This window comes from Triticum urartu, chromosome 5A (genome assembly GCF_056163025.1).
Source record: "Triticum urartu cultivar PI428250 chromosome 5A, HENAU_Tu73, whole genome shotgun sequence".
NCBI classification, from domain to species: Eukaryota; Viridiplantae; Streptophyta; class Magnoliopsida; order Poales; family Poaceae; genus Triticum; species Triticum urartu.
The window spans coordinates 428,940,281-428,953,681 of NC_141877.1; the positions used below are offsets into that span (position 1 = coordinate 428,940,281).

At 47.2% G+C, this 13,401-nt stretch overlaps 1 protein-coding gene across 1 annotated transcript; it reads right to left on the minus strand.

Annotated features, from left to right (window-relative positions):
* Positions 1-3,584: 3,584 nt before the first annotated feature.
* LOC125509451 (putative CBL-interacting protein kinase 27) lies at positions 3,585-5,522 on the minus strand. The gene has a single exon (XM_048674431.2). The coding sequence runs from the start codon at positions 5,174-5,176 to the stop codon at positions 3,836-3,838; it is 1,341 nt and encodes a 446-aa protein (XP_048530388.1). The 5' UTR covers positions 5,177-5,522; the 3' UTR covers positions 3,585-3,835.
* Positions 5,523-13,401: the final 7,879 nt, after the last annotated feature.

Below are 13,401 nucleotides of genomic sequence, written 5' to 3' on the forward strand. Positions count from 1 at the left end.
TGTCGCGCCCGCTCATCGAGTGCTCGCTGAAGGTTCTCCAGTCGAGTGCGCTCGGCCAAGTTTGCCAGGCGTGCGTCCTCCAAGGCGCGAGCCTCGGGGGTTTCTCCAACGATAGGAGTGTGCAGCGCATCCATGTTCCGGCGGCGAAGTTCTTCTCTCTGCAGCGACGTGAGAGGCTCGGGAAGATACTCCCCATGGGGACGCGACGGGTCGCCTCCTCCTGCGCCTCCATCGGTGCGCGTAAAACCGGGGGGACTGGGCGGTATATCGACCATCAGAACCTCCGCCGCCGGATCGCTGCTGTCGCACTCGGATGCGGTCTCTTCGGAGCCAGTCGAACAGGCCGTAGAGGGATTCATCGGGCTCGATCGCCGCGACTTGAGGGATGGCCGACTGACGGGCCACCGCGTGTCTCACCCACCGCTGAAGTCTCGACCGACCGGAGCGCTTGCGCCGGCGGGAAACGAGGAGGGAGGACAGCACAGGAGCCGACCGGTAGGGGGTCGACGGTTGCCGCAGGAGAACGCCACGGACGCACGCGCGAAAGTGCGTTGCCCCGCAGACAGGGAGTGCGTCCATGTCGAGCGGAGCCTCCTGAAGCCAGGCGGAGTCGTCGGCGATGAACGTGAGCGCGCCGAGACGGATCTCGCGGCCCTCCACCAAAACTCCGTCGGAAACCATGATGATTCGGGTCAGAAAAGATCGCAACTCCTCCAACAAAACGCTAAAACACCGGCCCCACGGTGGGTGCGAACTGTCGTGGTTCTAAGTCTGACAGTAATGTAGGGGGTAAGTATGGAGAGGCGAGGTCTTAGCTATGGAGAGGTTGTATGGACGCAGGGTTTACGAGTTCAGGCCCTTCTCGGAGGAAGTAAAAGCCCTACGTCTCGGAGCCCAGAGGCGGTCGACTGGATTATGTGTGTATGAGTTAGAGAGGTGCGAACCCTTGTCTCGGAGGAGGGGGTGGCTTATATAGAGTGCGCTAGGACCCCGGCCAGCCCACGTTACGAAGGGTTCAATGTACATTAAGGGAGGGCGTTTCTGGTAACGCTAGTAATAAAGTGCTATGATGACCATAAAAGCCACTTAATGACCGACCGTTAGCGTGCGGGGCGCCTTTAGGTCTCCTGGCCGTCGAGTGGTTGGGTCTTGGTCGAGTGATTGCTTCTTGGTCGAGTGTCTTCGAGTCTGTCGAGTGGGACACCTTCAAGTCGATTGAAAGGCGATTTCTTCTAGAGATGTCCTTGGGTAGGGCAGTTAGGGCAGGTCCATGACCCTACCCTAGGTTCATAGCTTCATCAAGCGAGGCCCGAGCAACCACCGTTGTTGACTCGCGCCCACCGGAGCGCGATGTGGAGGGCAGCTTCTCGTCATTGCCCGTCTTCGCATCACGGGCGAAGGCGTCCCAGACGATAGGATCGTCCTCGCTACCAGATTCGACGTCGTCGCCACTGCCGGTGACATTGGGAGGAGAGGGGAGGGGAAGCGATAAAGAGTGAGGGATGAAGTTAGCATTTGGTCGGGATGAGAATTTGTAGTGCGGATGAAGTAAGGTATGTGGGGCCATAGTGGGCCGGGCTGACATGACAGATGCTGTCGGTGACAAAACCGGCGGATCTCGGATAGGGGGTCCCGAACTGTGCGTCTAGGATCGATGGTAACAGGAGACGGGGGACACAATGTTTACCCAGGTTCGGGCCCTCTCTACGGAGGTAATACCCTATTTCCTGCTTGATTGATCTTGATGAATATGAGTATTACAAGAGTTGATCTACCACGAGAGCGTAATGGCTAAAACCCTAAAAGTCTAGCCTGACAATGATTATGAGGATCTATGTCTACGGACCTAGCCCTCCGGTTTATATAAACACCGGGGGAATCTAGGGTTACATAAGGTCGGTTGCAGAGAAAGGAATCTTCATATTTTGTTGCCAAACTTGCCCTCCACGCCAGGAAGAGTCCCATCCGGACACGAGTAGAGTCTTCAGTCCTTGTATCTTCACGGCCCATCAGTCCGGCCCATATCCAATAGGTCGGACGCCCGAGGACCCCTTAGTTCAGGATTCCCTCAGTAGCCCTTGAACCAGACTTCAATGACGAGGTGTCCGGCGTGCAAATAGTCTTCAGCATTGCAAGGTGGGTTCCTCCTCCTATGACTTTAAAGTGATGTATTCGGCTTTTCATTGAATGTCATACCCCTCGGCTTCCGCGCCTTCCTGACTTCAGCTTCCACGTGTTGAGTGAATACAAAAGGTTGGGGTATTTTTCCATATACCACCCTGACCATAGCAGAAAGGTGCCCGAGGACCCCTTAGTCCAGGACTCCCTCAGACGCGTCCAGACAACCTCATATATGGACGGTGTAAATTAGCCTGGGTGTATAGGAATCGTTTAAGGAGGGCGATTGGATCGGCTCAAAATGACGGATCACTGACCTGGCCAGTATAGGTAGTCTAGCTGTAGATACTCTTATTTGTATAGGACTAGTTCGGGCGTAGTTTGGTTTGAGGTAATCTTGCACTTGCCAGCCGGAGGTTGCAATGTATAGGCACACATAAAAAGCATCCAAAACTTGAAGGCATGCAGTCAGTAAGATGGGTGATAGACTCAGTAATGGACTCAATAAGTGCTGGAAAAGTAAGCAAGCCGATACAATCAAAACAAATAAAATGGAATCCACCTGACGAAGGCGTGATGAAGATTAATGTAGATGCATCCTTTTGATGATGTTTCCTGTCAAGGTTCGACTGGGCTGGTTATTCGGGATAGGGAGGGTGCATTACTTCGTGCACAAGCTCTTTGGTATAATTTTGCAACTAGCTCACGGTCCATGGAAGCAGAAGCAATTTGAGGTGGGGTTCGAATGGCTACTGAGAAAGGTTTCAGCAAAGTTGAGGTGGATACTGATGCACAAGCCATTGTTAAGTTGTGGGAGACAGATACCTTCGATAGTTCGAAGATAGCCGGCATTCTTCAAGAGATCAGGGAGCTTCGTGATCAATTTGAGAGTTTGAAGCTGAAATTCGTATGTAGAGAAGCTAATGTGGCGGCTCACTTATGTGCGAAGCAGGTGACATGTGTTAGGAGGAGATGTTTATGGCTTAACTACACTCCTGTTTTCCTAATAAACACGTTGTATCGTGACTATATGCCTGCTTAAGTAAGCAATAAAACTCTTTTATCTTGTAAAAAATAAACTTGAAGGCATGCAGGCATGCAAGTGCAAGGGTCATTTAGGCTGTGTTTGGTTGCAATGTATTCTCAAAGTATTTTGTTTGGCTCCAATGAAAATTATAGTATTATAAACTACAGTATCCACAAAACTATAGTATTTTTGCAGTATTAAAAAAAAGAGGTTGGGATCTCCTTTTTTAAAACTGAGAAACACAACAAAGGCCTTGTCTAGTGGTGGCCTATTGCAACGCTGTATACTATTGATTGCCAAACATATCACTATTTCTGTAATACTTAGAAAGACTGTTGGTTTCATAAACCATAGTATTCATTGTCATCGGAATAAACAACCATAGTACTATCAAAATACTGAGGTTTGAACAAGACATTGCTTCCAAACAGAGCCTTAATTTACGAAACAACATGATACTGTTTATTCAAATATAGTTCAAAACAATATTGGCAGATGCAGACATCACATCACTCGGCGCCGATTCTGTCCTGCTGCCGCGCGCAAAAACCAGCCAACAACTACAAGCACAAGCATACCAGCAGGCAGCAGCCATCAACTTCGGCACCGAACAATAATGCACACCTAATTACGGCCGGATAGCAACAGTGACAGACAGGGGCAATAATGGTGGCGTGGACGACAGCGACATCAGGCGGGGGCAGGGGGGTCACCGGGGGACGCGGCGGCGGCGGCAGCGGCAGCCCACACGATGTCCTTGAGCGCCGGCCGGAGCTCGTCGCTGCAGAACGACCGGTACTCCATCGTGTCGCCGCCGTCCTTCTTGACGTCGACCACCAGCACGGACGGCGCCACGCTGAAGAACTCCGCGGCCACCCCGAGCCGCCCCTTGCGCCCGCGCTCGGCGCCCTCCAGCCGCACCCCGCGCGCCCCGCTCTTGGTCACGCGCATGGCCCCGCCGGTCGCCAGGCCCTCCAGCCGCGAGATCACGCCGCTCGCCGGCTCCCGCGTCGCGAACCGCATGACGCCGCCCCTCGCCCCGCGCCCCGTCGACGGTTCCTGGTCGAACAGCGGCGACAGGTCGAAGCCCGCGGAGAGGGAGATCAGGTGGAAGGCGTTCAGCGCCTCCGGAGGCTCGTCCTTGTCCTCGCCGTTGCCGCGCGCGGCCGCTGGTGGCACGGGCTCCAAGAGAGGGCTTGGAATGGGCGACGTCTTCTTGAACCACGGCGACTCGACGAGGCTGGCGATCGTGATGCGGCTGCTCGGGTTGGGGTCGAGCAGCCTGCCGATCAACTTCCGGGCGTCCTTGGAGACCCACGACGGGCAGAGGAAGCCGCCGCGCTGCATCTTGCGGTACATGGACATGAGGTTCTCGTCCTGGAACGGCAGGGCGCCGACGAGGAGCACGTAGAGGATGACACCGCAGGACCAGATGTCGGCCTTGGCGCCGTCGTAGCCATTCCCGCCGAGCACCTCGGGGGCCACGTACGCCGGCGTGCCGCACGCGGTGTGGAGCAGCCCGTCGGGGCGTGCGTGGCCAGCGAGCGCGCTGAGCCCGAAATCGGCGACCTTGAGGTTGCCGGCCTCGTCGAGGAGCAGGTTCTCGGGCTTGAGGTCGCGGTGGTACACGCCGCGGCCGTGGCAGAAGTCGACCGCGGAGATGAGCTGGCGGAAGTACCGGCGCGCGACGTCCTCGCGGAGGCGGCCGGCGCGGGAGATCCGGGCGAAGAGCTCGCCGCCGCGGACGAGCTCGAGGGCCAGATAGATCTTGGTGCGCGTGGCCAGCACCTCGTGCAGCTCCACGATGTTGGGGTGGGACACCATCTTCATCACCGCGATCTCCCGCTTGATCTGCTCCACCATCCCGGCGCGCTCCACCTTGTCCTTGGCCACCACCTTGACCGCCACCCCGCGGCCCGTGCGCAGGTCCCGCGCCGCGTGCACCCGGCCGAAGTTGCCGTGCCCCAGCACGCGCCCCAGCTCGTACCTCCCCTGCAGCACGTTCGTCTTGCCCTCCGCCGCGTCCTCCATTGCCGCCCCCCTCCTCCTCCCCGCGGGCCCGGACCCCGAGCCCCGCACTGAACCGGCCGGCGAGTGCCGACGCGCGATCTACCCGTCCTCGACGTGCTTGCGGTGGCAGTTGCGGCCGCCGCGCAGGCTATGCTTGCCGGCGAGGTCAGTGCGCGCGCTCCTCCACATTGCTCCGCATTCCCAAAGGCGGCGAGGAGAAGATGGGATGGTGGTGCACGAGAACCTCTCGTCGACGGCGTTGGTTGCCGGCGGTGCGAGACACGAAAAGGCTTTTCGGTGGAGCAGGAGATGGAGGCCGCCGCGGGATAAATATCGCGGCGGTTGCGGATCTGGGAGGCGCATCGGGCCGTTGGATGGGATCGGACGGCGGGGGGCGGGAGGTGCCTGGATGGCTGTGACGCAACCAACGGCATCGGGAAGGAGCAGGACGCGAGAGTGATGGGCGCGGACGGAAACCGTATGCGGTGAAGGGGAAACGGGCGACGGTTTTCGTGGACGGTATTGGATGACGACGGGGGCCATGCGCGGGGCCCACTGGTCAGGCGGTGGTGGATGTGGTGGTCCGGCATGGGCGCGGGCCGGAGTTATTGCTGGGCCATGTCGTGATCCATTGCTAGCGGATCGAGCTCGTGGCTCTCTTTTGTCGTTTGGAATTGAACTCTTATCTTCTGTCCCAGAAAAAAAAAACTATACGTGGAGCAACTAACCGCGGTTGCGATGTATCGCCCGCTACAATCCCTGTCTCCCGCTACAGCGCTAATACTGGGCAGATCCATTTAGTTGCACAAGCATTCTGGGGCATGAACCAGCTGCTGATTTTAGGAGGTCCATAAACCGATTTTTCTTTTATTTACTGGTTGTTTGTACTATATTTATTTGTTTGTTTTTTCTGTTTTCTGTTTTCTTTTTCTTTGAATTTTTGAAAATGCCTAAAAAAATTAAAAATATTTTCCTTTTAAATTTTGTTCACACTTTCAAAAAATGTTCGGAGAATTTCAAAAATTATTCAAATTTTTATTTCATTTTTAAGAATATCAAGAGAAGTTCCTGTTTTAAAAATCGTATTTTAAAAAAACGTTCAGAGAATTTCATAAAATGTTCACTTTTTTAAAATTTTGTACGGAATTTAAATAAATGTCCCTCTTTTCAAAACTTGATGACACATTCAAATAATGTCCATATTTTAAAAAATTCTTCATGTTTCCAAAAAAATCACATTAAAAAATTTCTTGGTTCAAAATTGTTTGCCATTTCCCCCAATATTTGGGATTTAATAAATCTAACGGAATGGCGATGTAGTGGTGGGGAATCCACCACATATGCGAAATGTTGAGATTGGTGCAACTTTTTGACTATAAACAAGCTAATCATTTTCGCAGTACAAAACACATGGGAATACAACCTGATGTATGGAGCCCTCTGCAGGCAATGCAGCTTTATGTGTGCGCATAGGGTAGGCTGATATTCCAAGTATATTTAGTCTCTCTCCATTAAAAAAAGACTGATCTTGGATAAATTTTGCATAATTTCAATTTTATAGTTTTCATACTTCATTTCAAAATTGATTTAACTCAGAAAAAAAACAGTTTTCACTCCTTTCGAAATTGATTTCACTCATTTCGAAATTGATTTCAATCAATGCAAAAAACTGATTTAATAATTTCAAACATATTTCACTCAATTCAAAAAACAACTCGTTTCATAAAAAAATCGCTCATTAAAAAAAGGTTTGAAATAATCAGTTTCACATGTTTTAAACAACTAGTTTCAAAATTTGACGAGTTTCACATATTTCACAGTGAAATATGTGTCATCTGTGTCAAAAACAGATTCCACTCATTTAAAAAAAAAATTGGTTTCACGCAATTGAAAGACCTTATTTCACTTATTTCAGAAAACTAGTTTAACTTATTTTATAAAACTATGAGTTAAAATAACAATTTCACTCGTTTTAAAAATAGAGTCACTCATTTTAATTTGTTTTTGAAATAATCTGCTTCAAAATTTTAAAATACTTTGTTTGCATTTTTGAAATAACAAATTACACGTATTTCACAATGAAATATGTTTTAGAAAATAGATTATTTCAAAATATTTCACTTATTTGACCTAACACAAAAATAAATATTTTAGAAAAACTGGTTTCACTTATTTCAAAAACTGAAATTTAAACATGTTTGAACGTATTCAAGATTGATCTTGTCCTAAAGGTCTTGGCTCTATGAGTTCAAATATATAAAAACATTGAAAACGAAATTATGGGTTAAAAGATATGGTGGATTTAAATTAGCATAGGTTGAATGAAAAGATGGATTTGTTGTGTGGAAGAGGAGAGAGAGTGGGTTTCTATTATCTCTTCCATCCATAGATGTGGAGGGGAGAGATAGAGATAGAGCACATATGTGTTGGCCATCCAGATTTGACTTAATCCCCTATATGAAAAGTGGGCTGAAAAATACAACGCTATATAAATGAAGTGGGCATACAACACACAAATAACGAAGCAACTATGCGGTAGATGCTTCGCAGCTAGGTAGCGCTTCTGTTAGAAAGCTCTTTGCGCACAACCAACGACATCGGGAAAGAGCAGGACGCAAGAGTGATAGGCGCGGACGGGAACCATACGTGAAACTGCGCTGAAAGGGCGAGGATGTTTATCGATGCTATTGTGTTGGTCTGGCTCTGTGTTCGCACACGAACACATCACCGTGTACCATCGACACCGGGGGTGATGCACCGCAGCTCACGTCGAAGGAGACCTGCCGGAAGCGCGGTACGCAAGACAATCCGGCGGACGCTTTTGAGGACCCGAAATCCCACACGCCCGGGAGGGACCCCGTCAGGGCGCGTAGCGGCTATGGGTTGCCCTAGGTCGACCTGATCGCCCCTAGGGCCTCGAGGTTCGCCGCCCTACAATGAAGAAGAACGAACGAAGAACGAGGAAGAAGAAGAACAAGGGAGAAGGAAAAGTAAAGGTAAAAGATGTAGATAGATTTGTTCGGTTGTGTGTTGTTTCAATCGGCCGTCACCCCCAACATATATATAAGAGGCGGCTGGACTTCCCGTACAAGAAAAGGACTAAAAATTCCGTCCAAAACATCAAAAACCCTAACCTAACTCGGATAGGAATCTTTGGCAATTTCCGGATCAATCTCGTCTCACCGATTGATTTGCTTCGGTCCCACCGAGTGAACGTGGTCAACTTTCTGTAACTTTCTGGATCAATATCGGTCTTACCTATTAGTTTGCTTCGGTCCTACCGAGTCAACATTGCCAACTCTGGTAAATTTTCGGACAAACTCGGTCTCACCGATCAAATCAACTCGGTCGGTCCGAAATGACTCTACAGCTTTTGTTTCTGACCTTGTTTTGCCTCCACAGGTTGCATACGAACTCGGATTAAGACGATTTTTATATCAAAATCAATCGTTTCGACGAGACGCACAACTTTCATGTTGAAACAGATTCCACCAGAGGCCATCTTGATTGATTTTTATGCCTTTCTTTACTCTGGTGTCAACATGAGCATCTCTGAACTTGTCATAACTTTTGAGTCCGAGCTCCGTTTTAGACTATCTTGATATCCATCTTGATCTTCTCGAAGAGAGACATTCCAAGGTGACTTCCAATCATAAGTTTGAATTGTTCTTGATATAACCTATGCTAATTTTATGACTATGCCAATTTTGAGCGTCAACACATGCCCCCCTGTTTTTCGGCATAGCTAGCGTGCTGAAAAATAACTTGTACCATGTTGGTTCTAAGGACGATGTCAACACTCCGTCGTCCATTATGCATCTTCTTAGGACGGTAAGTATATATCGTCCATTACTATGTAAACTTCATTCAAAGCACATATAGCTGAAATAAACAAATGAAATGACAAATCAAGTATTTCGGCCCTTTGAATCAGCAACAAATTTGTAGCTAATCAAATGTATAGTGATTTGGCAATACCCTTTCATGATGTAAGAAATTATATTGCATCCATGGATTATAATAAGTCCATTGAGGGTAACCAATCATACCTGATGACGAATTCCATGGCATAGGCATCAATGACATAGTTGAAGAATATGGATAATGTGTGGAACGAAGATGTTGAAACCTTCGGCTTGGTCCTTCATAGTTTTCACTCTTTTCCTTCTTCATCTTTGCCGCACGTCGTGTAATGGATGCTTTCACATAATTCTTATTTTGAGCACTTCCTTTGGGAACCCATGCCATGTTCCTTTCTTCAAGTTCATGTGCACTAAGTTTTTGTAGTTCCCTCTTTTGCCAATAGGATAAGACGAGTGGGCATCTCGGCTGTGATTCTGTTTTGACCAATGGCAATTCCTTTTTGGCCTTGTGCACTCTCAACTTCTTTTCTTCAGATTTGGCACTTCGACTCTCAATAATTGGTTGCTTTGTCTCATTGTCTTTAGTAGCCAATGTCAACACATTAATTGGCTCTTTTTCATTTGAGATCAAATCTGAAGTTGCACTCTTACGACCATCTCTTTTAACACGGTAAACTTGTTTGACCACCTCTTTCTTCTTCCTTGAGCTCTGGACCAATTTCTTATGACTGAAGCGGTCTTTAACATGTGATTGTTCAAATGTTGATCTTCTCGGAGCTGCATAATATTGGTGAGATGATCTAAAATAAGATGGAGACTGTGCCCTTGTATCATACCTGTCCCATGATGGATATGGATCTATATGAGCATAGGGAGGCATCCACGACATTGGCATTGGTGGCTTAAAATAAGGATATGAATATGTTGCATTAAAATTCTCACTTTGCCAATACCAATCCTCATATTTGCGCCTTGGGGGTGATCTTGGTTTATTTCCAGGATTGGGCCGACAAGCATTCTTCTCATCACTCTTATTTTGATATTTATCCAATAGTTCAGCAAAGGCGATTTTTGATCTCTTATACTTGCGCTTATTTCGGCCTTTGTTTTCTTTTGATTTGCTTTCGTCGATCATTGGATTTGCTTGGTGCCCCCTAGTCTTTGGCGTCTTCATTGTAGTTTCGATGGAATTCTCGCCCTCAAGATTATGTTCATTATGCTCTTCAACAACTTGATTACTTGAAAGCTCGATCCCAACACCTGTAGTTTTTACCTTCTCTTTAAATGGATCGGTTTGAAGCAGCCGATGCAAAAACCTTTTGCCATCAGGACCAATTCGAATAGACTCGTCATCTGTTGGTGTCTCAACAAATTTTAATCGTCCTTTATCAATGGCCGATTTAACTATTTGACGGAACATCTTGCAATCCTCAAAATTATGCTTGGACGAATCATGCAACTTACAATACATTCGTCCCTGGACAGATGGCTCAACATGGTGGTCAAGAATTCTAATATAATTATTTCTCAACAATAAATCAAATATTTGATCACACATGCTTGAACTGAAGGTAAATTTTTTATTCTCTAGCCGATCTTGTTGTGAGAACGGCTTTGGAGTTAAGCAAATGAATGATTCAGATTTTGCATCACCCCATTTGGCTATGCATTGTGTTTTGCACTCTACCTCCGATGTCTTTGGATAAGAAACTATACTGGCATCGGTTTGCTCAGAAGATTTTAACCTTGGCTTTAAATTTCTGAAACAAAAATAGTTAAAACATACATGTCTCAATTGAGACCAAGTGTAAGCCAAGTAAGAAATAAGAAAAGCTACCCAATTAGATATGAGCTTTAGATAAAGCAACGGGGAAAGCCTTGGCTGCAATAATTTTTCGCTATCGGTCTTTCTGAATGGCACAATGGGTTGACCGATATGCTCAATAACAATTTTGTTGCTAACAAGTAAATAACCCTTCTTCATTGGTCTTTTAAAATTACTTATGAGGATTTTTCTAATAGATGCATCAACTATGAAGTTGCGACCAAATCTGGAAATAGGAAAATTACTTGCTAGGCATACTTTTTCAAATTTGTTGGGAGAGCATGATGGTGGTCTGACTTGAACAATATCTTGATCTATCTTTGGATGGCTCCCCAACGCCTTATCATCATCTTTTTCTTGATTCCATGCAACATTACTTTGAAGATCCTTGTCAGCCGAACTTTGTTCAGCTACTTGCTCTTGTCCTAGAGGCTTGTCAATTTCTACGGCACGAAACTCATAGGCAGGAAGTAGGTTCCGCTAACTTCAGAAAAATCAAGCACCGCTGTTTTCCTACGCTTGCCATGCCCTTTCTCAATAATGCTTGCTTCTTTGGATTTGATGGACTCAGAATATATACTACTTGATTCGGCTTTTTCAATAACTGGATTTTCTTTGTTACCCGAATCAATATCTTTATCTTTTTGAATTTGCAAGGCTTCTCGCTCTTGTTTAATTTTAGCCCACATCTCAGCTTGGCGAGCTTTGAACCTTTTCATCTCAATTTCCATCCACTCCTCATGAGATTGCCCCCCAATACTTTCAGACTTTTCCGGCAATGAGGTGCCAAAACTTTGCAATTGTTTAGGGGGTACGCTAGATGGTACAACACTGGGCGACTGCATCATTTGCACAACTCTAGCTTTTACTGCAGCAAAATCATGAGGCTTCCCTCCTTCTATTAGTTCCTGTCGAATGGAGTTGCACAAATCCCAAGAGAATGTAAGATTATTCTCAACCACCCAGTCTGGATATGGTTGCCCCCCAATGCTTTTAGACTCTTTCAGCAATAAGGTGTTGCCGAAATTATGTAATTGTGTAGGGGGTACATGATATGCCACGGTAGTAGGTGAAGGCATTTGTGCTCCTGCAGAAGTTTCACTTATTCGGCCATGACCATGAAGGTGCGGAGCCGAATTATGGACATCAACAATTGCGTATGGTGCCAAAAAATTAGTAGCATTAGATGTAGCATATGATGTTTGAGGGTAATAGGCCAAATAACTAGTAGTAACATGGCCAACTCCCCTATCCACCGGCAAGTTTGGATTAACATACTGCAAGTTATTTGCCGATGAATAAAAACTTGAAACACTTTGTTGCATACCATTGGAAGTTCCTACATAAGGTGTCTCAACTTGATTAACCGAACTCATCATGTTATTCATCGGCATATAAATTTGTGAGGTTGCCGATGCATGGGAGTTGGGATACATATGTTGCATGTTACTAGTATCATAAGAAGTTGAAACATGTAAATTACTTTGAATCGGCCTATGCACGTAATTAGATGCATTATTGAAAAAACTAGGGCTGGCCGATACAGTATAATCATTGAACGATCTAGTAACACCATATGAATTATTTGCATCTACAGTAGGGAATTGGGTATTCATATTACCTTTGTAGATTGCAAACCCTAGATGACGATCTCTTCGTAGCAAGAACGGGCCGGAGACCGTTCAAAGTTTGGTCCCCAGCGGAGTCGCCAAAAAGTGTGTTCGCACACGAACACGTCACCGTGTACCCTCGACGCCGGGGGTGATGCACCGCAGCTCACGTCGAAGGAGACCTGCCGAAAGCGCGGTACGCAAGACAATCCGGCGGGCGCTTTTGAGGACCCGAAACCCCACACGCCCGGGAGGGACCCCGTCAGGGCGCGTAGCGGCTATGGGCTGCCCTAGGTCGACCTGATCGCCCCTAGGGCCTCGAGGTTTGCCGCCCTACAATGAAGAAGAACGAACGAAGAACGAGGAAGAAGAAGAACAAGGGAGAAGGAAAAGTAAAGGTAAAAGATGTAGATAGATTTGTTCGATTGTGTGTTGTTTCAATCGGCCGTCACCCCCAATATATATAAGAGGCGGCTGGACTTCCTGTACAAGAAAAAGGACTAAAAATTCCGTCCAAAACATCAAAAACCCTAACCTAACTCGGATAGGAATCTTTGGCAATTTCCGGATCAATCTCGGTCTCACCGATTGGTTTGCTTCGGTCCCACCGAGTGAACGTGGTCAACTTTCTGTAACTTTCTGGATCAATCTCGGTCTTACCGATTAGTTTGCTTCGGTCCTACCGAGTCAACATTGCCAACTCTCTGGTAAATTTTCGGACAAACTCGGTCTCACCGATCAAATCAACTTGGTCGGTCCGAAATGACTCTGCAGCTTTTGTTTCTGACCTTGTTTTGCCTCCACAGGTTGCATACGAACTCGGATTAAGACGATTTTTATATCAAAATCAATCGTTTCGACGAGACGCACAACTTTCATGTTGAAACAGATTCCACCAGAGGCCATCTTGATTGAGTTTTATTCCTTTCTTTACTCTGGTGTCAACAT